This window comes from Euphorbia lathyris, chromosome 1, assembly GCF_963576675.1.
Source record: "Euphorbia lathyris chromosome 1, ddEupLath1.1, whole genome shotgun sequence".
NCBI classification, from domain to species: domain Eukaryota; kingdom Viridiplantae; phylum Streptophyta; class Magnoliopsida; order Malpighiales; family Euphorbiaceae; genus Euphorbia; species Euphorbia lathyris.
The window spans coordinates 51,293,073-51,318,726 of record NC_088910.1 but is presented as its reverse complement, the minus strand read 5'-3'; the positions used below and the strand labels follow the sequence as shown (position 1 = coordinate 51,318,726).

At 34.9% G+C, this 25,654-nt stretch overlaps 1 protein-coding gene and 1 long non-coding RNA gene across 3 annotated transcripts; one reads left to right on the top strand and one right to left on the bottom strand.

Annotated features, from left to right (window-relative positions):
- The first annotated feature begins 3,645 nt into the window (after positions 1 to 3,645).
- LOC136232419 (uncharacterized) lies at positions 3,646 to 21,982 on the top strand. Of its 2 annotated transcripts, none has more exons than XM_066021569.1 (20): positions 3,646 to 3,835; positions 3,923 to 3,992; positions 4,087 to 4,129; positions 5,385 to 5,462; positions 5,603 to 5,687; positions 5,830 to 5,912; positions 8,193 to 8,250; positions 10,042 to 10,152; positions 10,449 to 10,506; positions 10,740 to 10,836; positions 11,091 to 11,126; positions 11,316 to 11,452; positions 11,601 to 11,671; positions 11,759 to 11,812; positions 16,943 to 17,085; positions 17,575 to 17,712; positions 19,272 to 19,487; positions 19,678 to 19,737; positions 20,196 to 20,453; positions 21,557 to 21,982. In XM_066021569.1, the coding sequence occupies exons 1-20, from the start codon at positions 3,691 to 3,693 to the stop codon at positions 21,683 to 21,685; spliced, it is 2,070 nt and encodes a 689-aa protein (XP_065877641.1). In that variant the 5' UTR covers positions 3,646 to 3,690; the 3' UTR covers positions 21,686 to 21,982. The 2 variants fall into 2 exon arrangements, with proteins under 2 accessions (XP_065877641.1, XP_065877650.1); XM_066021578.1 differs by having other exon boundaries at positions 20,196 to 20,457; positions 21,557 to 21,702.
- Positions 21,983 to 23,927: 1,945 nt separating this feature from the next.
- Positions 23,928 to 24,793, bottom strand: LOC136201674 (uncharacterized). The gene is made up of 2 exons (XR_010674067.1): positions 24,664 to 24,793; positions 23,928 to 24,543 (listed from the first exon to the last, which is right to left on the bottom strand). It is a non-coding gene; the product is annotated as an uncharacterized lncRNA (long non-coding RNA).
- Positions 24,794 to 25,654: the final 861 nt, after the last annotated feature.

Below are 25,654 nucleotides of genomic sequence, written 5' to 3'. Positions count from 1 at the left end.
AAGCTGACTGGAAGTTATTTTGAGAGTTTATTAACTCAGCTTTTGGTCAGCTTGGTGAGATATGTTTCAAGACAGCTTTAGTCAGATGTTGACTACAGTTGTTTTCTTGTGAGTTGAGAATTGACGCTCTTAGAGGTCAGCTTCTAACTCAGCACCACTTATTTACTCAAGGTCGGCTTAGGCAATTTATATGCTGAGTAAATACAGCAAACAACACATGCAATATAAGAGAGAGTTCAGAGATTACTCAGTATCACTTATCCTGGTTCGGCCTCTCTGCCTACGTCTAGTCCCCAGAGTCCTCCGGGCTTTTTGAATCCAATACTGAGCTCTTTAACGGTAGAGCACAAACCAATTACAAGGCAGTTGAATATGCAAGAGTACCTTCCTCTATTCGTCTACTTAACTCCTACTAAGTGCTACAACCCAGCACCTAGATTTCTCTATTACCGAATGCTTACAACCAAGTCACTCAGCTTATCACTCTCAATATTCCTATTGATCACGAACTTGTTCTTTTTAAACTAAAGAACACTTTAGATGATTACACAACAATCAATCTAGCATTTACACAGAGAATGGAAAAATTGGTGTAAGATCTTTTTGTATTTGAGTGCTTTCAAGATTTTCTCTCTTTGTATTTTTCTCTTGATGCTTCAGTAATGATCCAAGGTTCTTCATTGTCCTTTTATAGAAGGAAATTGCAGATTTGGATCGTTTGAATTGTTGTTACCGTTAACACCAAAACGGCTCTTTTGGGGAACAATTTCTGGTCAGCTTCAGACTGTTCCGCCATTCCCTTTCTCTGTTTTCTTCAGGCGTCAGGTTTGTCTTCTTGCGTCTGGCTTGTCTTTTTGTGCCAGTTGTCTTTTACCAATAATCCAATGACCCATGTCTCTTAGACTTAGTCTTTTGTGTGTCTTCGAGGTTCCAATTATTGGTGCAGAAGATTGGCAGACTTTGTCCTTTAGTGAACGGATCCTTCATGCTGTCCTGATTGTGACTCAGCTTCATTCGTTATCCTCGAATGTTCAACTTCTATACTGAGTTGCTTCGTGGTTAGCTCCGTTCTGTTTATACGTTGCTGAAGAAGTCTTTTGTTTTAGTCAGCTTCGATCTGGCATCTTAGACTAAAACTTTTGATATGGAGTTCTACTCCATTCGGCTTCCATTCTGTCATGCTGAGTTCCGTTCCACTCAGCTTTGCTTATGCTGACTTCTGTCTTGTCTTACTTTATATATATATTCTTGCACTCAATATTGAACAAACACATTAGTACAATTAAATCAAAGCATTTAAATTTAATTGCCTCTTAATCATGGATGATTTTGTCAAATCAAAATCTTGTGGAAAGGTGTTTCAATAAAAGGTACTCTGTATACTCACTGACTATTGTAAGAGGTTTGTGCTCTACCTGAAAGAGCTCGGTAGTGGATTAAAGCTCGGAAGGATTCCAGAGACTGGATATAGGTAGGAGGCCGAACCAGGATAAATCTGCCGAGTAACACTTTGTAACTCTTACTCTTTATATGCTTGCTTTGAACTGTGCCTAGTAAAACGTTAAAATATATATACCGAGTTGTGTGGTTTGAGCACCGAGTTCAGGAATAGACTTCAGTGCTATCTCCTGACTCAACGATAGAAGTAGTCTTAGTTACTAGTTAACTAAACCTGCCTCTGATCTCACTCAGCATCACTGTGCTAAACGACTAAGCAAAAGTCTTATTTGAAAAAGAAGTCAACCTTAAAGAGAATTTTTTTAAATAGTTCCTAACCCCTCCTGAAGCTAATTCTCTCACGTTACACGGGACCAACATATTTCTCTTGACAATAAGGGTACAATATAAAAAAACTCTATCTTTGTTTGATTTGCAAACACAATACCATGGTTTAAAAACTTACAAACATGGATTCGTGGTTGCAATTTGCGGTTAAAGAACTTGTAAGTGAAAGTTTTGGTTAAAAACATTTGTGGTTTAATTAATTTGTAAAGTCAAACCTTATATATGTATAATTTACAAAATCAGATTTTTTCATTACTCCAAATAATTTGGAGGTAAATTTCTACAATATTTTTTCATGAAATATATAAATTTGCAAATTACACGAACCACAAATCGTTATTACAAGTTTTAAAACCACGAAAATATATTTATTAAAATCAAAATATTATATCTCTAAATCTTTATTTGGCAACTAATTAAATTTAAAAGATAGGCTTACACTCTCTATAACATAGCTAGTCAATTCATGTAATTCTACATGAGAGCTAGTCAATTCTATTGACTCGAATTAAGATATTTGTAGGTAGTGTCAATCTCAAATTCTTGTCTGTATCCATTTCATTATCCTAAAGATATACTTAATAAATTTCATACATACGGATACCCTTACCCGTTAAGAATCAACATATAAAACAAAAAAATATTATTAATAAACCATCCGTATATGTATAATTCATCTACAATTTAATAAATTGGATTAGTGGTTAAAATCAATATATGAAAGTGGTGTTCATATGAATCCTGAATAATCAAACGAATTTGGTTATTTACCGTTCATTTAGGCTTATCAAATCTAAATGATGATTTTAATCTCCAACATAAGATTGTAATGAGCCTAATTTGAACGGTGAATAACTAAATTCGTTTGGTTATTCATGTCTAGGATGTAATAAGTCTAAATTTAACGGTGAATAACTAAATTCGTTTGGTCATTCACATCCAGGTGAGCGCTACAATATGAAAGTCAAGTATATACCGCGATTAAAGTACCTGATGTCATCCCTGCCTCCAACCTGATGATGAGCACGTTTTGGTTGTATGTACATGGGATGAGCCCAACATCTCTTTCATGATAAATTTGGAACAGAAATCTCCTTTCGCTATCTGTTTCAGTAACAGAGTTCTCTTACAAATCTCCAGATTCCATGACAATGTGTTTCTCATTGAATCATAGGTTTGCAACTCATCAACTGGCCTCTTTATGAACAGAGATTTCTGTGTGCTTCCCCATGAGACCTGCTATTCACTCAACATGAGCCAATCGAAGTTTTGTGTACGAGTCCATCAGACCAGATATTTTCCTTTATCTATTGTAATAAAAAAAAAGTGAAATTACACATATCAGAACGGTCGAAACTTGTCACAAAAGAAGACAAAAAAGATACCTTTTTATTTTAATCTGTATAAAATTGAATAAAATAATGACTCACGAACAAGAATGATTAGAACAAATAGAAATTGCATATTAAATGTGTTACCTAATTAAATAGAAGTTGGAAGGAAATCTTCTAGTCAATTTCTTCAAGTGCAGCGGTGAAACCTATGTTTGTGTTGAAGATGGAAGAGAGAGAGAAAAGAATGAAAGAAATAGTACAATTTTTAAGGAATAAATTCCCTCTTCAACCGGCCAGATACGGTCCAAGAATATTCTACATGCTTTCACTGTCCACCACGTGGCGTTATTTAAATGGCCAAAACCACCAAATTCTTCGTCAACGTCTCTGCAGGGTCCTACGTTTAAACATCAACGAAACCAATCCAAATTGCACGTGCCTTATCCTGAGCTCGACCACACCTAATTATAAACTCCAATATAAACTAGTACTATATTGTTTACTGTGTCCTCTCTGCTCCGCTTTCGCTTCTAACTTGTCGAACCACTGATAGTGGCAATAGAAGTTCTCGATGTCTACAGGAGTAGCGGCGACTGCGAGTTCGTCTATACCTTCGCTGGTCAAGGCTTACGCCGTGCCTTTGTTACTCTTCTCATTCTCTATTTTCTACCAGCTTGTCGTTCTCCCTCGCTCTTTTCCTCCTACGCATTACGATGGTCAGTCTATGGGTCTTTCATTATTATGCACAAGTCAATATGTCTCTGGACTGCGCTTGATTTTGTTTTCTTGCTGATTTTCGGCAGTTTTGGGAATTATAAAGTATAGTTCGATTGAAGAAGTAAAAGATGCGTATCAGAAGCTCTCTTCCAACTGGTGACTTCACTCTCTAATTTTATTTGATTTGATTATCTGATTAGGTTATTTTGTTTTGGTTGATAAGACTTGAACAAAATGTGCTATGTTACAGGAATTCAAGCGTCGAGTTTCCTAGTACTGTTGAATTTTTAGAGGTTAGTCATAATTCTCTATTTGTTTGACGGATAATTAATTTTTGTTCGTTATTATATCTACACAAATACGTGAGAACTAATGTGTATATGAGGCAAATTGTGTCAAATCATATGTTATTGGATCCTAGAATTGTTTAGAATTAAGGACTAGAATGTGAAAATAGGTTATCGTGGAATTGTTACCTCCGCGTTGGTATGTAGCTGTAGCCTAATCACCCATGTAAACCAGCCTACTAATTTTTTTAATTGCTTTGCTTGAAAAAGTTATTTAGCATTGACAACATTTTGATTGCAAGTAAAGTTAACTAGGTATGTAGGATGTTAATATGATGTAATTGTAACCAGAAAGGAAAAAAAAAGTATTGGCAACAGGGTATGAGAGCTTTCAAGGACTTTAAATCCTTTAAACCATCCCCCCATTTGATTGTGCTTGTATATTAATAACCAGTGTTAAAAAAAAGCCGGCTTGGACCACCTAGGCGCCTGAAATCAATAAGCGGATCCGATTTTCCAACAAACTCACGATCAGATCGGCCAGCCGTTTTTTGGCCGCCTGGGCGGCGATCGGAACAAAAAAATGTTTATTTATTTATTTTATTTTCGAATATTTTTGTTTAATTGCGTTCTCTATTTGTTTCTATGATATGATTTAAGACTTTAAGGATATTGGTTCATAGTTTTTGGTGAATTATGCTACTTATCAGTATTATTTATTATTTATCATTATTTACTTGTTTGAGTTGTTTCAGCGATATTCTTGTTGAAATGTTGTTATTGACACATTTGTAAGGATATATGTTACAAATATACATATTTTTTTACATTAAATCACTTTATATTATTATTTTAGATAGTATAATACATATTTTAATTGTATTTGTATAATAATTCATTAATTTGTTTATTAACAAATAAGAAAATACAAAAATATAAATCCAATTAATCCCCAAGGGCCATGTCCGCCCACTAGCGCCTAGCATTTTTTAAAACCTTATTAATAACTAGAGGGATTCATTAAAGATTTGAATTTGGCAGATGAGAATCCTTGTAATCCAACATATTAGACTGTATCCTATTGAAACATTATGCTTTAGTGATTTTCCATAAACCGATGTATATTGTATATTACACGTAGAACCGCTTCGTTTAAGTGATATTTTCTTTGTTGACATGCCAAATGATGAAAATTTCAATTGATATAGATAGTTCACATAATTATTTTGTTGTATGATGAATTATTTTGAAATCCTTTCAGATTCGATATGCATACGAGTTGCTGACCAATCCCTTATGGAAAAGGGACTATGATGTATTTGGCATTGATGAGGAACTCGTAAGTTTCGGACTCCTAGGATGTTGGTTGCTGCTATATTATCTCTCATTTCTCTTGTCTGTTCTTGGATCCCATATTTTTTCTTTTTACTTTTCGAGGATATTCAGTGTTCCCTAAGTTGTTTGAATTTCTTACTGTAGCATGTCCTTGAAAAATTAAAAGAGAAGTATGCAGCGGAAAGCATTTCACGTGTTGGCCTTCCATTACTAAATTCTAAATCTTCTGGTTAGTTAATATTATCTTCTTAAAGTATTTATTATCTTAATTTTAGCATTCTTTTGTCGAAAGAACAATTCTTTCAACAAAAATTTGACCTCTGGGAAGTATTCCTTCAGTTTGATGAGTAGGTTTCTTTTGTTTGTATCAGATAGTAGAGATCATGCTGTTAATGTCATCAAAACTGAGGACTTCAGGTCTATGTTTAGTGATTCTAAGCCATGGCTTATTCAGGTAAAGGGATTATCTTGTAATAAACAGTTTTTATCATATTGTAAGTGACTTTGTCCTGACCTCTTTTCATAATAAAACCCCTTGAAAACTACAAGTAGTTGCTTAAGTTAAGTTACTCACTTGAGCTGCTCTTGTATAGAAAAATTCAGTATAATTCTAGAGATGAAATGTGGAACTGTACATACTAAAATTTGGTCAATGTAAGAGATGACAATCAACTACTTATTGTTGAAATGTCGTGAACCTGTGTGGAAGCCCATGTGCATTTATATATTTTGTCTGCTCTTATATAATAAACTGGTTGGCATGCAGAGGCTGCTCTTGTTGAGGATTTGTACCTTTGAACTGCCTTTCTTTCTTCTTCTTTTCAAAAAAATTTCTTGACAAATCAACAGCATATGTATGCACCATGTCACAAACACAATTTCCTTGCTAATTGGACCATGGGGCACTAGTAATACACTACTCTAATGAGTTTCTAGTTAGCCTTCACACAAAACTAAGCAAATGTGCTAGCTAAGTTTACTAAGCAGCGGATAGGAACTTGCATAATGAATGTGAGGAAGAACCTTTTTTATTACCTTAAGAATCCTTTACAAGGTTGTGTGATCTTTTTACAAGAATGTCATGTTCCTAACCTTTATATATAGTCTCCCCACCGACATAAGCGATGGCTAGGATGAATTACATCCAATGGTGGAGGGTTGAGTCTAGAAAACTCCATCCTCCTATAAATTTCCTCGGGGCAGTCATCTGGTAGGCATAAAGGTGATTTCTGGGGCGCCTGTATTTCTTCTAGAAACTTATGGCTTAGGCTGGTGCGCAATGGCCTTGGCGCGAGATTGGCAAGAGCAAGTCTTTGATGCTTCTCACAGCTTTTCACAGTTTCTCGCTCAATGTGGTAGGCGTTGCGATACGGACGCTTCTAGATCCTTCAGTGTGCCAATATCTCCTCAACCTCGTTGTCGTGTAGCTGTTATGGCCATCAGTTTCCTCTTCGATTTGTTTCGCCTAGGATCTTCCTTGTCCTTATGGTAGCCTGGTAGGGCTTCAAGTAGCTCACATGAAACATCGAATGGAACTCCAAGTGTGGTGACAACTTGACTTGATAGGCCAACTTGCCAACCCTTTTCTCACTCGGGAATGGGCCCTCATATCACCTTACTAGCCTCTTATTGTCTTTGTGTTGGCTGAGAAATTTCAATGTCTGCTCCTCCCATGTCTAGACTTGGTATAAGGCCTACTATAGGGTTAGGCAGGACTTTGCCCAGTCCACCCGCTGATGGTGACGGGTCCGTATACCGTCTCTGCAGGTCTAACGGGCGACTAACATGGGCTCATTGTGGGGAAGCGGCTTGTGACAACTAGCTCTGTTAAATTTTGTGAATTCTTCATCTGGTACATGATTTAGCTCGTGCTGTTTTTGGGTCTTGTATAAGAGATTTTTTTTGTCCCTGGTAGACACAACCTCAGTGCATTATGATTTTATTCTGTTGCTTATTGGGATAAAAAGGGGAAAGAAACTTAAGGATTTTGTTTTCATGGATCTGACTCATTTTTACATTTCCAATTGTTCCTTCATTGAGGTTAATTTAGATCCTTCATATTTTACATAAGCTTTATGTACAAGCAGAGCTTCACTTGAAATGTTTAAAGAGCTGACCTGAATTCCATATTTTCATGGACCTTCCCTCCCTTCATATAGAGATTGTGCATTATTTGCAGAAAAAATCTAATATATTTCAATCATGGTATGTTTATATGCCGAAAAGACCATAGTCAGGCCTGACCTCTGAATTATATTGATTTCAGATAGAACTTCATGGTGTTTCTATCTTTTAATTCTTTTTCCACATATTATAAAATCTATAATATTTTATCATGATACTATAGTTCTGATATACATCTCCATTTCTTTAGTTCTTCTGGATATGCTATATTGTTATATTGGGTGATATTCTAGACAAATTGTCATTTTTTCCTTGATATTAACTGACCAAATATATATAATTTTTCACGATGTTCATAAAATGTAAGTTGTAAAGAATAGTAGATTTGAGGAACAGATACCCTTCTTGTAGAAAGCTTTTTTTTTGACAATATGAGCTTCTAATTTGTTTCCAAAACATGCAGACACAATTAATCACATTCACATGTTATATTCATGTGCAGTTGAGAAGTAGTTCTTACAAAACAAGAACTTTGGAGAGTGTAATTCCAGTTAGTATCTATCATTGTTATATTGCCACCAGATGATATTGAGTTGAAATTTGACTGTAGGTATATTCACTTGGGAGCAGCCGCTGTGATCATTTCTCTATATCTTGGAAAGAAATTGGTAGGTTCTCATTTGCTCGTTATTTCAAAGTTGGCTTTGTAAGGTTTTTGCTACTTCGCTTGCTAGGTCGTCAAATCTAGTTGGGATGATGTCACTGATTTAGCTGTAAAGATTTGTACATTTAAAATGTGAATGAATTTTACCTTATCTAAGTTTTCCAATAACGCTAACTCTACCTTTCATCAGTTCATATTGCCTGGGTTGAGGCTCTCTTTTACCATCTATGAGGTTGTGCCTCATATTTATTTTAGAGAAATAGAATGGTCACCGAAAGGCTCCCATGGTTCTGCAAGGAGGGGAGTTGCAGTTGTTACAATCCAGGGCTATTTGGATTATTGAAATGACAATTATTTGTGTTTTCTCTATTCCTATTGTGTAAGGAGTAGTCCTTGGCACTTCTATATATTGGGTTCTTACTCTTTCCCATCATGGAACAACAACCCGGTGACTGCTGTGGACATAGGTACATTTGTCAATCTACATAAAGTAGTGAACTATTCATTGTGCGAAAGTAATTTTGCTACAGTTAAGGGTATCATTCCCCTTGGAGTATCAATGGGAAGAGCTGATCGAATTTGGTTTACTTTTACTGCATACTTCTTAGCTATGTTGCACAGAGTCCTTGATTTTGAAGAGTTTCCACGTTTCAGAAATGTTTCAGTTTCTGAAATTTTCGAAAACTGAAACTTTACGTTTTGGGTCACCTTTCTGTAATTTGAGAAAATTGGAAACTCACTTCTTCCAATTTAGAAACCCATTTCTTAAATAAAATAAATACAATGTACTTTTAGAAGAAGGCGACAAGTTATCAAATCTACTAAACAGTTTATCATGTGTCAGTCACATGTATTAAATCCATAATTTTATGGATCATCTCTTTCAAGTTTTCAAAATGAATTTTCTTTTTCCTATTATTTAAACTTACATGTTGTCGGATATTAATATGAACTGGGCCTTTTAACTATGAGCTTAAGCTTTTAGTTCAATTAGTTTCATGACACATTTCCGTATCTGTTTCCATTTCCGTATCTGTTTTCATTTCCGTTTCCATGTAACATAGCTGAGGTTCTAAGCTTCACTTGGCAAATAATTGTTCACTGCACAACTCAATTGGCTAAAATATACCATTAAGTGATCATGTGATTCTCATAGATAAATGTTCCTCGGTTTCTTCCTGCAGTTTTGTGTTTGGAGAAATTTAGATGATAATAATGCTTCACTGTTCTTCTAGTGCTGGTATTCTTATTGTCTAGATAATGGTGAAACCATGTGACCTAAAACTCCATTTCCTATGATTGAGTTTCTATACCTTGGCCTAGCCAAGTAGCTAGGTCCAGTTTAAAATCCCTAATATTTTTCAAGCATCCAAGAGTTCTCGTCTACATGTTTAAATCCCTGATACCTTTCATGCATCACTCCGCTCTTTTTTTGAAGGTCTGTAGTATGGATTTGTTACTAGATTATTATTTTATTGACATTATTCTGATTTTCAACTTTTGATGTCCATTTGTGAATCAAGAACAAAGTTAGGGTTCAGCTCCCAAGTTCGATACACCTCGAGTCAGTTAGTGGAGCGAGAAAAGGGATTTAAAAAGCCCAAAAGTGCTCAGATATTTCATTAATATGTTTTCCTTGCTATGTTACTGAAAAGGGATTCATTTTCCCTATTATATTTTTTGTTCTAAAGATGCCCTATGATGGATGCATTATGAAGATCTTCATTATGATTTAGGTTCACATTTGCGTTGAGGTTAACTTCTTTTGTGTTTATTTTGTTGCCTGCATATTCAGCTTCTTTCTTGGATGGGGTTGCAAATACTGGCATTGTTGAACTTGGTGACACTCAACTTGCAATGGCACTTGCTGAGAGAAAAGCAACAGGACAATTCTTCTTTAGGAGTGGTAAGTGCTAACTTTTAGTTGAATTTGGCCCCTTGGAAAACTAAAAGGGATTTATTGTTGGGTTCAAAATCTGGAGCTACATTCTGGGGATTTATTATTCTTATCTGTATTTATATATATATATATATATATGTAGCTTGTCTTTCTAGACATACTTTCTGATTCAAGGCATATGCAATTCAATTTTTATTTTTTAAATTATGAATTTATTTTCATTTACTTCAGTTATAGGTGTTAGAACCAATTGCATTTGCAGCACTTATTTGTTGCCTTTAACATCATGAAAATAATTTCAGGGCTTCCTTCACTTATTGCATTTCCACCCGACTGTAAAACTCCGGACTGTGTTGTCAGGTGAGTTGGCAATTAAAGATTGAATTGACAATAGAGGAGGAGAAAACTGGTCTAGTAAATAATACAAGTTGTTATTTTTTTATTATGTTGGCTTGATGCTTTAAATATGCTTCCTTTTTTACTACAAATTTTATTCGTCCAATATTTTGCAGGTATCATAGTGTTCCCTGGTCATACTTTTTGTTGACTGGTTTGTAGTGGAATAACACTAAAAACTTTGTTGTTTGTATTAGGTATGAGGGAGATCTGTCTGTTGATGCAATTACTGATTGGTTTGCAACAGCTGTACTTGGTTTACCTCGCGTTTTATATTATTCCAAGGAAACACTGGTAATTTATTGGCACTTTGTTAAGTTCATATAATTGCTTTGAATAGCAACGTCTTGTTTTTTTTTTATGTTTTAGATATTACTTGACACGCATAGTCCTGCGAAAGCCTTCATAATTATGAAGTTATACCAAAAAGCCTGTGCTAAGAAATTGTTTCAAACAAACAACAACATTGTTTCATGTCTAGCACTTTTATTTTGTAAATTTTTTGGATCCCTACTGCTGGAATAACATGAGTCTTTATTTGAAAACAGGGAAAGCATTTTCTGTCAAAAAGTGGTCAGCACAAGGTAAGTGGTTTCCCTTGCCCTCCTTGCGACATATGCTTGTATGAGCAGAAATGAGTTCAGCTCGCTTAATGCTTGGGTTTGAATTATGTCAAGAAATCATGTGCTCATGTCTTTTTTCAATTTGCAGCTATTTTATTATGATAACCTCATAATAATACTATTTTTGAATGACTTCTGCTTGACTTTCAGGTGAAAGTCATTTTCTTCTCAAAAACGGGGGTGCGTGCTACTCCCTATATACGCCAAATTGCTAAAGATTATCGGGCTTATGCCTCATTTGCATTTGTGCTATGGCGAGAAGAGGATTTCACCATTTGGTGGAATGCGTAAGTGGTCTCTTAGACTTTTTGGAGTGAAGATTGTTGTACTGTACCACTAAAATATAGAGTATAACAATCAGTGTCTTCAGTTGTCTTTATTGGTTTTATTCTAATATAACTTGTGAAAATAAAAAAATTAAAATATGAATTTCAGATTTGAGGTTGAGTCGGCCCCTGCTGTTGTGTTCTTGAAAGATCCAGGCGTTAAACCTATTGTTTTCCATGGTTTGTCTTAGATAATATTTTATGTTTGCTTTTGGTACCTATAGTCTTTTGTGATAAGCAGACTTATCAGTGTGCATTGTGGTGCAGGGTCATTCGACAATTCATGGTTTTCAGATGTGATGGAAAAAAATAAATTGCAAGGTACTTTTTCTCTATTGCAACAATTTGTTTGAGTGATATCCCGCATGTATCGTATATTAACGTTTTTATGTAATAATATGGAGTCTTGGGATAACGAGTTGTCCACTTGCAAAATATTATGTTGCTAGATTTAACATGTTTTTTCCTCCTTGCTTTATTGATGCTTGCTATTGTCAGAAAGTTTTGTTTGCCTTCTTAGTTGTATATTTAGGGATAAGGATCAAATTTGCCCCTAAAGTTATTGGGCACGCACAATCAATTTTACTGATGAGGATACTCAACCAAATAGACAAGTAACAACAAATAAACAGAGAAAACACAACAATGAAGAAATATTGGAGAAAGCTTTATTAATCCAAAAGACTATAAGAAATAAAAGAAGGAAAGAACCACTACTGCAGAAGTACTTCCAGGGAACAATCTCCCTCTCTCGTAGCTGAAATCTAAGAGCCAAAATAGCCAAATGCACAATCAAAATCTACCTCTCTTTTCACACCACATCTATATAGACAACCCACCCAAAACTTACACTAAACCCCTCATATAATATAACCGACTATAACTAGGATAGCCATGTGTCCCTTTTATTCCTTTATTTCCCTTAATTATTATATAGCACTGTCACATTCTCTATCATTTATCCTTACCAAGTTACCATATGAAATGACTCATTGTTACCCTTATGAAAGAAATTCTAGTTCAATTTTGCTCCTATAAAAAAAAAAAAGGGCGGCCCGGTCGCACTAGGCGTCCCCGCTGAGCGAGGGTCCGGGGAGGGGTCCCACCACAAGGGTGTATTGGGGGCAAGCCTTCCCCTGCCAATTTATTTGGCAAGAGGCCGCTCCTAAGACTCGAACCCGTGACCTCTTGGTCACACGACAACAACGTTTACCGTTTGCTCCTATGATAAAAAAATACTAGCTCAATTTTACTTTTTTCCATGTAAATACTAGCGAAAATTACTGACCAACTCCCTCGAAAAAAGGCAAAAATGAGCCAGGATTTCTATGGTGCATTTTGTATGATAAGAGTGAAGTTAATCTTCTCCAATATACTTGGGGGCAAAATTCACCCTTGCCCATGTATATTAATTTATCTTCTACGCTTTCTTACTTTGCCATTTGAAATGATTATGTTCTATCTATGTTGCATAATGAACTAGATTACCTGATGCAACTGCTCTATATGCTATATCATATTAATTGAGAGAGAGGTATCAGATATCGCAAATTGAGGTAATTTAAAGGATTTAGATCCGGTAAGGCTTGGTTTCTTTTTGGCTATGGGCCTATGACTCTATTTGGCAATTTAATGGTGCAAGCAAGGGAGGCAAAATGAAAATATGAGGTAAATAAAACTAATTGTATCAGATAGTGAACTTTAGTCTGGTATTATCTCTTAAGTGATTGCAAGGATTGTGTTATGGGCCCTTGCCTGTGATCTAGTTATGGGTCTTAGCCTGTGAAGCACCGACTCGGATGCGGATACGGTTGCGGGTGTGACAAATGACATTTTTAAAAAATATGAGACACGGATGCGGCGAGATACGACAAATTTCTATATAATTATTTATATATATATATATATATATATATATGTATATATATTACAAATAAAAATATATAAAAAACATAAATACCATTTAAAAATCATTAATTCATCAAAAACAAAATCTAATACTTCAAATCAAACTATTTAATCTTCAAGCACATATTCTTCATCTACAAACACCATTTACTCCAATTCCGGTTCATCAAGAGATAGATTGACAATCTTAAGGATTCCTGCACCATTCGTTGACTCGAATGCATCTCCACTAATATCCCACATTCTTATCTCTCATTCCTCATATTGTGGTGTCTTTCTAGAAAGAAGATGCAAGTTAGTGTGAACAAACACTAGATTACAAACACCATTGACTCCAATTCTGGTTCATCAAGAGATAGATTGACAATCTCAAGGATTCCCGTACCATCCGTTGACTCAAAGACATCTCCACTCATATCCCACATTCTTACCTCTCCTTCCTCATATTGTGGTGTCTTTCTAGAAAGTTAGTGTGAACAAATGCCAGATCACGTTTAGGAGTGATTTTGTTTCTTTTCATTGAATTGATAACAAACACTAGATTACAAACACCATTGACTCCGATTCTGGTTCATCAAGAGATAGATTGACAATTTCAAGGATTCCCGCACCATCCGTTAACTCAAAGGCATCTCCACTAGTATCCCACATTCTTATCTCTCCTTCCTCATATTGTGGTGTCTTTCTAGAAAGTTAGTGTGAACAAACACCATATCCTCCGCACGTTTAGGAGTGATTTTGTTTCTTTCATTGAATTGATAAAATAGTAGGTACTCCAATTTCTTTCACAACAAGAAGAGGAGGCAGATTGATCAAAAAGTTTGATTGCTATAGATTTAAGCATATGAGTAACTACTCTATAGACAAGCCACTTATAAGATGGATTCATTTAACTCCTATCGTTAATGGAATCAAAATCAACAAACTCTTTATGCAAAGATTAAACTTATTATATTCAATTAAAATTTTCCTACAATAATCTCCATTGGAAAATAGCGCCTAAAGCACTTGTTCCTTTTAGTAGAAATCTCCAAATCATTGCGGGGAGCTACAAGTTCAACACCACTTTTAAGCCAATCATCAGTATAGTGCCTACAAAGTTAATGATTAAATTAAACTTCTAAATAGATGAACTACAAATAAAATTATTTATGTTGATAAGAAACTAGAAAAGTTACCTAGGTTCAAAGGATGTGCCAAGCAATGAAGTGGGGTGTTGCTTTTGTTCCAACGAGACTAAGATTTTGTGAATCACATTATAAAATGTAGACTTCTCAGAATCTTGTCTGCACTCATGTCTAAAGATAACCCACATATCATAGATCAAGTAAAGACATGGCTTGTTTGTGTTGGCAATAACATCTCATAAATAGGTTTTCTGAAGTTAACTATGTATCTAATCTTATCCTACCAAACATCATCCACTATTTTTTACTTCAAATGCATATGAAAATAGTGGATGATGTTTGGTGGGATAAGATTAGATACATAGTTGACTTCACAGAACCTATTTATGAGACATTAAGGATTGCCAACACAGGCAAGTCATGTCTTCACTTGATCTATGACATGTGGGACACGATAATTGAAAAGATAAAGGTTGTTATCTTTAGACATGAGCAACAAACAAGATTTCAAGGAGTCCCATTTTATAATGTGATTCATGAAATCTTAGTGTCTCGTTGGAACAAAAGCAACATACCACTTCATTGCTTGGCATATTCATTGAACCTAGGTAACTTTCCAGTTTCTTCCTTATTAACATAAATAATTTTATCAATAGTTCATCTATTTAGAAGTTTAATTTAATCATTGACTTTGTAGGTACTACACTGATGATGATTGGCTTAAAAGTGGTGTTGGACGTGTAGCTGTCCACAATGATTTCTATGGAAAGGAACAAGTGCTTTAAGCGCTATTTTCCAAATGGAGATGATCGTAGGCAAATTTTAGTTGAATATGCTAAGTTTTTATCTTTGCGTGAAGAGTTTGGTGACTTTGATTCCATTAATTATAGGAGTCAAATGGATCCATCTTATTGGTGGCTTGTCTATGAAGCGGTTACTCTTATGCTTAAATCTATAGCAATAGTTCATCTCATTGACCAACACCTTCAAAAATATTATCTCTTATTCCTTTACTACCACAACAACAACTAATGTATATACCCTTTCAACTATCTCATCAACCAACTCCCTTATTCTCCATATCTCACTCCTGTATTACATGTACCCTCCCTTCTTCTTAAGGGCACCCTCCAAGTTGTAGGCCCATTACCGTTAGAAGCTTCAAGACATTATTCATAGCTTGATTTCTATTGGTGCCTACCCATCTAGACCAATCCTGTCATGGAGACTTCGAACAGGAAATTCATCTTGATTGTGAAATCATCTTCCTATGTGGACTTATCTATCCCTTTGGATTTCCATTTCATGAACCAATAGGAAATAGATTCTCCATGTTTGTGAAGTACATGCATAGTGTCAAAGAAAGGTGGAGCTATACCAAAATTCTGTCCATGGTAACCACCAAATGTGCAGCTGATCAGTTGTAAAATGATTATGGTAAGTCTCCAAGCATTACTTAGTAACTTCTATCTAGCCATTTGTTTCTGAATGGTAATCATTAGGCAATACTCATCTTCAGGCTCGTTCCTTGAAGCTTAAAAGGTTCCTGCCAAAACCAGCTGACAAATAAGGGATTCTGATCGCTTGGTATGGATGTTAGAAATCTACAAAGCGCGACAATTTATTTTACAATTGTCTTAGTTGTCTAAGGATGCTGGAAACGAAAGGGTTGTATTTGGTCAATCTATCCACCATCATTATAACTTCAAACCCTTTTAATTAGCCTCTCTGTTCCCATCTTGATTGCAGGCAAGTTATGAGAACTAGATTTGTTCTCCACTAACGGTTTCTTCTGCTTTCTTGTCCAACACATCACCAACCCACAGAACTTGTCTGACACTTTCTTTTCATCTTGTGCAAACTTCTGTTTAGACCTTAGATCAACTCCAACAATCTTGGAAAAGGGTTAAATTGAGCTAGGATTTCTGCCATGGGGACAAAATTGAGTTGCTTTGTATAATAAGGCCAAAATTGAACTTCCCCGCCAACCTTAAGCGAAAAGTTGACCCTTATCCCTTAAAAAATAGAAGATAGGCATGAAATGTACAAGATCAGGGAGATCTTGTCATCAGAGCCAACCAGCCAAACAATCAAGAGATCTCTTACTTCCCTTTTCCACTACCAACACCTCCAGAAGTACTTTCCCCCATTCCCTTATACACCTACAGCATGCAACGTATAACTAACTGCTACCCTTATCTCACTCCCATGCAAAGTGTATCGTTCTACAACTATCCAAGTTGTAGACCTATTACCATTTGAATTCAACATTTTGGCCGTTTATAGCTTGATTTCTATCACTTAGAGTATAGTTGCATATATTCTCACTCATTGGTACAAAAGTCTAATATTGTTCTGTGCAATCTTACACATATTCTGATCTTTTCTCATTAAATTTTTCACATTGAATTTCCAGTACTTCCTCAGTTAAGAAGTGTGACATCGATGGAGCTTGGTTGTGATGCCCGAGGCCATTCTCGTGCTGGAAAGGATGCTACTTCTTGGTATTGTGTTGTTCTAGCAGGAAGGCTAAGCCAAGAACTCAACAAAATGCGTGAAGTAAGTATTTTTATGCGTGATCTTTTATGGGTGAAGCCATACTTCACTGAAGTCAAGATTATATGTGCAGTTTTTTATTTTATTATATATATATATATATATATATATATATATATATCTATATGTATCTAGCAAAGCTTACAAATGAGTGCATCTTTATTTAGCATTTTGCACGATGTGCCTTATGGGTTGTCAAAGTTGTTTATTTCTATCTACGTTTGTTGCTAATAGTGAAACTTGTGTGATTGCCTGAACTAATTTTAAATCTAGTATTCTTTTTTCTTCCTCTTCATGTTGAATTATGTTGGTTTTACATGAAATTTCTGTATTTAAAAATAAGGTTTGAATAACCATTATTTTCTTTTCTTGTACATATTTGGTTTGGAGAATGCCTTATAAAAACTCATTTTTATGCTGTCTAATATGCTGTATTTTCCCTGCAAACTATCTGCTTATTTCTGCTGTCTAATGGATTGCATGAATTCATAGACTCTGCGCAGGGTAGAAGATCTATTATCAAATGATGGAGCATCTGCTGATGTTGATAGAGATCAATTGTCGTTGTTGGCAACTGCATTCAAGAACAAACGATTGACATTTGCTTGGCTTGATGGAGAAGCCCAACAAGTGAGTTCTTTGTCCATCTATGGAAAAATGGTCAACAAATATTTTGACATTACGGGTTCATAAAATGTGTTGTGATCTTTTAGAGGGAATATGAATAAGCAAGGGTTCATCAATATAATTGTGTACTAAAATGGCAATAATGGACTAGTTTGATTAAGAATCTCTATGCATACATCAAATTGCAATAGTTTACCAATTTGATAACATGCATACCTTAATTGGCCAAGATGATGGATTTGATCTATTAAACCTCCATGACATGTTATCTTATGATGCTATATGTGCTGGTAAATCAGTTCACCACAAATTTGCTAATACATCTTTTTTGCAACAATCTGTATTGCATCACCAATTTAGTCTTGACAAATCAGTTGCAAGAATGATGAGGATAATGATAAACATACTCTTTTATATGGTGTAGTTCAAGATTGTGAAAGAGTAGGAGAAGAAGAAAAAGGTCAAATAAATAAAGTTATTAGTAACAAAATTTTCTTGATATTCTTAGTCCTTCACTTCTTAGGAGCGGCCTCTTGCCAATTAAATTGGCAAGGGAAGGCTTGCCCCCAATACACCCTTGTGGTGGGACCCCTCCCCGGACCCTCGCTCAGCGGGGACGCGTAATGCGACCGGGCCGCCCTTTATTCTTAGTCCTTCACTTGCGGAATTTTTAGTAGACGATAATTTACTGTTTTGATTATCTGAGAGAAATTAGAACATACTCCTGATTTGTGTCTAAAATGTTCCCTTTGGCCAGTATACGTAGCTATCAAATTATATTTGAACGTAGCATTGTTTAGATATTTTCTTTAATTGTGAGCATTACAGAGTTCCTTTATCTCTTAGTTTGTTTTTCTTAAAATGATATTTTGTAGAGTTCATTAGGCAATCACTCCATATACTACTATTAGGTGGTTTTCCTACATAAGGACTCTTTCCTTGCGTACGTTGATCCTCCTGTCTTTTAAGAGGGATCATATTCAATAAACAAAAAAGTACAAATAATTCTAATCAAGCGAACAGATAAATGCATTCAAATTATATTTTGGAAAAGATTATTTAGATGTCAAATGCACTTGATTTTGACTTTTGTACATTCATAATGTTATTACTGATGATTTATAATGTTTTGAAGTGTGGCATATATTAGTTGTCTGCTTTTACTGGCTACAAATGCTGCACAAAAAAATGATGCATGTTTGGTGTAATATTTTTCTTTCTTGTCTATTATTTTATTGGAACCATTACAATTGTAGAATCATGATATCAGAAAGCATTGATTCCAGAATGTTTTACTAGGGAGGATCTTTTTGAGGTATAATTGGCATTTTATGGAAAGATTGTTCTGAACAGTGTTTATGTTTGTGAAAACTACAGAGGATAAAGGAAGAAGTATCTATAACGTTTGGAGTTTATTATGATCTTTCCTCTCTACCATATGCCCATTTAAATTCTTTTGAAGATATTTAAGTGTCTGTTTGACAATTTTGCCCTCTATGTAATGAAATATTTGCGTTTCATCATTTCTGTCCATAAACAAGTGATATTGAATTTCTTTCCAGAAATATTGTTTCTTCTACCTTCATTCAGAAACAAGCTATGATACGTGCGGACCAAGGAGGGATTTGGCTGATGTTCCTAGGTTATTTGTCGTACGTTACAAAAGGAATGCTACTCTAGATAATGTCAAGGTTAACAAAAATATATTAGAAGATGATAATGCAGATCTTGCATCACAACTAGTGGCAAGATACAACGGATCAGATGAAATTCCACAGGTGCAAGCTCTTCGTGGAGAACTAGTAGTTTTCTTTCATAAATTTGAATTTTACAAGTCGATCTGTTTCAGTTATCATAAATTTTGGTTATTTCTTTGCTTATTGAGATAAAGCACCCAACAGGGCCCCTGTTACATAGGAAACTAAAATGAGGATTTATATTTCTCATTTTGTTATTGTTTTGGCACAGATCATGCAATGGATCTCAGAAACAATGAGGGATGGCGAGACCAGGGACCTGCCCTTCTTTGTAAGCTTAACAATTTCCTACGAGTAACTCATAATTGTCTAATTTTTTGACAATTGAAAGTGTTCTCCCATCTGAAGTGGAGTTGTTAGTATTACTCAATTTAGTATGGAATACAAAATTCTACAATTTAACTGCTAAAGCTATATTAGGCTGCCTCAATATAAATACGTTCTTCACTTGTTGATCAGCCTAAACAATCGGACTCCCACTTTCATTAAGTATGATAACAATCAGTATCTCAATTCTCGCATTTAAAAATTATCCTAGATTTTGTGTAGAGAACTCGGTGTTCAAGTTTAGTTATATAAGGAGATCTGACTCGTGGATCTGGCTTAGATACAAGGTGGAAATGCTCCTTGGGGAAAATGCTACATGATGGTGTAGTGATATATTTTGTTCAGTTTTCTTGGATGTTTTCTTCTGATTTTTCTCTCTTTATACAATTGTTTCGGATGCAGAAAACAAAAACTCCGGAGCTTGTTCCTGAAGACTCAGATCCTATTTGGTCAGTAGGGGCCCAAAATGTCCTGTCAAAGAGTGCAGGAATCAAGCAGAGGCTTCAAAGGTTCGCAAACAAAATTTATGATCACATAGGAGATCCGAGGATTGGGCCAATATTACTTTTGGGAGCTTTAATGTCCTATGGTACTATTTGGCTAATGAGGAGCCAGCCAAGTGGTCAGAGTCAGTCAAGTCAACAAACTCAGTCAACTGAGGTAGGTGCGTTCCTTGTACTTTTGCATTCTGGCCTGGTGCCTTTATCCCTAACAAATGTGCCCATTGTGCTAAGTAGGAAATTAGGTTTAATGAAAGCGGGTTAAGGTGTGTCAAATGGAAATTATTCTTTTTCATACTTGCAGCAACCATCCTTGTGTGAATAATTAATTTCTTATTAATCCTTTGCTTCTACGAGGTGTTTGTTAGAAGGGATATAGGAGGTGGGATAGGGATAAAAAACACGAGATAAGTTATCCCGTATTTGTTTGGGAGATAGAAGAGTGAGACAGATGAGGGATAAGCCTCTTATCCTTCAAATCCTATACCCAAGAGGGGGTGGTATAAAGAGGTGGGATAAGCTCCTGCGATTTTAATAGAATGGAAAAGTCCATTTTATTATGTAGTTTAAATAAGGTTAAAATAGTAAAATGTGTTATTTTATCCCTATCCCACATACCAAACATTGAATAATAATTCTCGACTATCATATTTTTATCCTTATCCATATCCCAACCTTTATCCTTATCCCAGTCCCAATAGAATACCAAACGCCCCGCTAATGTATGTGTGTCAAAATCCTTTCTATTGATATTTTTCAATTTGCTTGGCTATATTTATTATTATATTGATAGCCCGTGGCTGTAAATTCTGGGGTTTGAGAATGAATTATACAACGCATAAAGTCATTTTTTAGCTAAGATTTTATGTAATCACCTGCTACAGTTTTGAAACTTTAGACTTTTGAATACCAATGAATAACAGCAGATTTAACGATTTATGTTTATCTATTTTGTATGATTGAAACCGCATGAATTAATGAGTATCTAGTTTTTCTTTCCCAAACATATCTAACAATAACCAGTTATATAGGGGATTTATACGGGATGTGACAGAGGATCCCTATGAGACTGATATAGTACTCCATGTCTCCATCCCGTTACGACAATGGGGACGAAAATTTCCCCGTCCCACCACTACTAGTTAATTAAGACTGAAGTGTACATCTAAATTACTAGTATATGTATATGCATATCCCTATTATTTATAATATTTCCTGCTAGTCCGTTTGACGTGATTTTTTTTGTAATGTGTTACCCTACAGGATGAAACTACAAAAAAACGAAGAGAGAGAATAAGAAAAACCTCCAAGAGAGATATACCTCCTTCTGTAACTGATGAGGAACCAAAAGATGCTTACCAGATGCCGTTCTCAGAGTCTGATTCCGACTAGTTAGAGCTGCTGGATTCGATAGTTGTACTGGTGACAAATAGCCACACAGGTAGGTTGAATAGTTGTTGTATTATCATCCCCTGGATAGGGGTAAAGTTATTAAACATACCTCACTGACTCAGAGCTTACTCTTATCTTGTATTTAAGTTAGTCACATCCAATTGTTTGGGAAAATCCCCATTCATCGAGCTCCCAAAGTCATCCTTGTATTAACTGAATTCTCTGAGGATGTCTGCTTAACCTACATTATGATGAAAATTAGTATCTGAAAACTAAAAGCTTAGTCAAATTACTCAAGTACTCAACTGCGTAAAAGCTATGTCTTACAACTTGGGTCTACTGTTCTATTGTTGTAGTCTTCACTATTTTTGGTTCAAAGAGAAATATATATTCAAGTGAAAAATGGCATGAACTATTCATGATCTTTGTTGCTCTCATTGGTGATTGAAGTAATTTGTGTAACAGGTAAAGTTCATGTTTTTAACTGAGATTGAAGCTCAAGTGTTGCATATTTAGTCAGAGTGGACATTTCCTTTAATAGTTATACACAGTTATTAATTTTTTAAATTTGTGCAAGGGCCATATAGTTGTTTCTAATTTGTTTACAAATAGTTTTAGTCATGACCAAACTTATCCAAGTTTGGCAGAAAATACAGTAGTTGGAGGAAAACCTAAGTGGGGTTTTTATTTGTAATTATTAATTATTAAGGTTCCTACCCTACAGCACTTCCTGCATGTTAACATGGAAATTTATTAGAGCAAGATTTCTGCACGTCTGATGTAGTGAAAGGATGTGCTTTGTCAAATATTCTCCAACCAAACGGCATTAGATCTGAACCTAGACCTAGACTTGAAGAAGTTTGTCGTTATTACTTTTTTTTTCTGTTTTCTTTTTGATTTTTTTTTTTTTTTTTTCTGTTTTCTTTTTGATAAGCAAAGGTGTAGCATATGATGAAGAGAAATCCCTCGCTTCTTACCAATAAGCTCCACAATGGCCTTCTATAGAGAAGATCTTGTTGGGGGAATAAGTTATTGAGAATTAAGGTCGAAACAGATCTTACTCCGGCTAGATGTTATTTTGCGTGAAAATGCCTCAATTTTTTTTTTTACTTTTCCACAATAACTACAAACCAAATTATTGTGTTATTTCTGTTTACTAGCTTATAATAATACTTCCATCATGGATCATTTGATGAGCATTACCTTCTTGCATTTTATATACTGAAACATACGCATTAAAAAAAAATTGCTTTTGAGGTAGGTCCTGTTCTTTTTTACTTAAATTCAGTATAAGTTCAGTTCAGTTCAGCAGCATTCAGTTCAGTTCAGTAATTACCATTATTTATTATAATTATAATTATTTATATATAATTTATATATAATTAATAATTAATATTATTTATATACAATTCATCATTAATTTTTATAATTTTAACTATTTATATATAATTTATTTAATTTATCAATTAAGTTCAGTTCAGCAGCATTCAGTTAAGTTAATTTAATTTAATTTCAGTCAAAAAGAACATGGCCGTAGTGGAGGAAACGGGTAAAGATTTGCTTTGCAATCAAATTTGAAGTAGAAGATACAGTCAATATATTGAAATCCTTCAGATTAAAAAAGATTAACAAATAATAATAACAAGTATTCATAAAAATAACTTCAAAAAATGAAGTTTAAAAATGGCAGCAACAAACAACTCCTTATTAAGGTTGACAAAACCATAAGAGGTGCTTATGTTAGCAACAACAACCACATATTGATGGGGTAAATTTCATCTATGGTGTACAACATTTACCCCATTTCACACTTTGGTGTACAACCTTCAATTTGTCTCACTAATATATACGAACTTATAGGTGACCTCCTACTATAGTGTACAGCAGGTAAAAATGACCGGTCAACGCCCAGTCAATGCGCCACATCAGCTTTGACCGGTCAAAAGTAAAAAAAAATTAACCACTTAAATAAAATTACTTTTATACCCCTATCTCTCCATCTATTTATCTTCTTCCCTCCATTTCTTTCTCTCTCTTCAAATTTCTCTCTCTTCAATCAAAATCTTATCAATTCTATTTCACAAATATATAGCAAGAATAATGATTCAAACAAACTATTAGATTTCAACAGTTGGCAATTTGATCCACCATGATGTGCACTAGCACCATGATCCTTATATTTTAATTAGAAGAGAATTTAATCAGTCTTTCGAATCTATTAATCAGAAAAAAAAGAAAGGAAAAAGAAACAGCCCCCGAAAGTCAAGCCTTTTCCACTATCCAGTAACATTCTACATCAATTATGAATAAAAACGAAAATAAAAATTCCATGATTCTGTAATTAAAAAAAAGGATCAATTATTTGGAACAACATTCCCAGATCTGTAATGGAAAAAGAAAAGCAGGCAATTAAGGGGGATGAACCCTTCCAAACTGATTTCATAGAAGCAGTAGCAGAATTAACAACAGCTTCAATATACTTTTTGGAAGCAACAATCGCTGCTTTTTCCAAATTTTCCCCATTTTTCTAGCGCTTTCAGCTGTCTTTTCCAGGCTTTCTAATTCCTTCCTCGCCATTCTTTCCATTACCGAATCAAGATAATCCTCTGCTCCCTCCAATTCTCTTTCCATTTCTTTCACTTCATTTTCCTGCTCCAATTCCATGGTTGCCCATGCTTTGTAAGCATGTATCTCGAACAATTTCATTAGATCTTCGATACTTGATGGATCGAAGTTCTTGTCCTCTAGTGCGTGGTCGGATAGCAAGCAGAGATGAGAGCCTGCAGAAAAAAATCGGATAGCAAGCATAACATATCAAACTTTGAGGGTTCGTAGTCTGTCCTCAATATATCAACAGTCTGCAGAAAAGAAAATCCTATGAGTTACCGTTCATGTGGATTTAGTAAGAATAAAATATGACAAAGAAGTAACAAATGATATATTAAAAAGATAAAAAAAAAAAACAATTTCAATTATACTTTTGATATTTATTTAATTTTGAAAGTTGTAATGATTTTTTTTCTTGTTTTCCATATAGAATTGATAAGAGTTTGATGGAAGAGAGAGAAAGAGATTAGAAAGAGAGGAGTTAGAGAGAGAAATTTGAAGTTAGAGAAAGAAATGGAGTGAAGAAGATGAATAGATGGAGAGATGGGGGTATAAACTTAATTTTATTTAAGTGGTTGATTTTTTTTGACTTTTTGACTGGTCAAAGCTGAGGTGGCGCGTTGACTGAGCGTTGACCGGTCATTTTTACCTGCTGTACATCATAGTGGGAGGTCACCTATAAGTTCGTACATATTAGTGAGACAAATTGAAGGTTGTACACCAAAGTGTGAAATGGGGTAAAGGTTGTACACCATAGATGAAATTTACCCCATATTGATGTGGTTGACAAAACCAAAAACTTTAAAATGACATGAAATATTTCATGTAGTCATGGTATCATGGTAGTAACCATCAACACTTGAGAAGAAAAATGAGGAGAAGAGTATATGAATATTCAAAGAGTAACAAAAACTTACCAAAATTGCACCATCTGAAGCGTCTAGATGTTCGAAATTGAGAATTCATTTCGACTTTTCTCGATTAGACCCTTTGGGTATTTTTTGGTTCTTTGGATGTTTTTGGCCGCTGCTCAACCGAATCTAAAATTGCATGACAACTAGTTTAGGTGTAGGACACAACCCTTGTATCTGTAAAAGCATGAGCTAAGGTTTGCATTTAGACCCTACTTTTGAAGAAATGCTAAAATCATTACTTAGGTAGATAACTTAAGAATTGAAGGCATGTGACATTAAACTTGAGTTTGGGGAAAACTAGTAAACACAAAATTGAAACCCAAAGAATTGTGAGTTGAATTTGAGCCTAAGAGCGAACATCAAAAAACTCTTTTTCTTGACATTTTTGTGTGAATGTTTTGACTTGTGGAAGATTACAGATTTTGCACCTAATACTGTGTTGAACCTA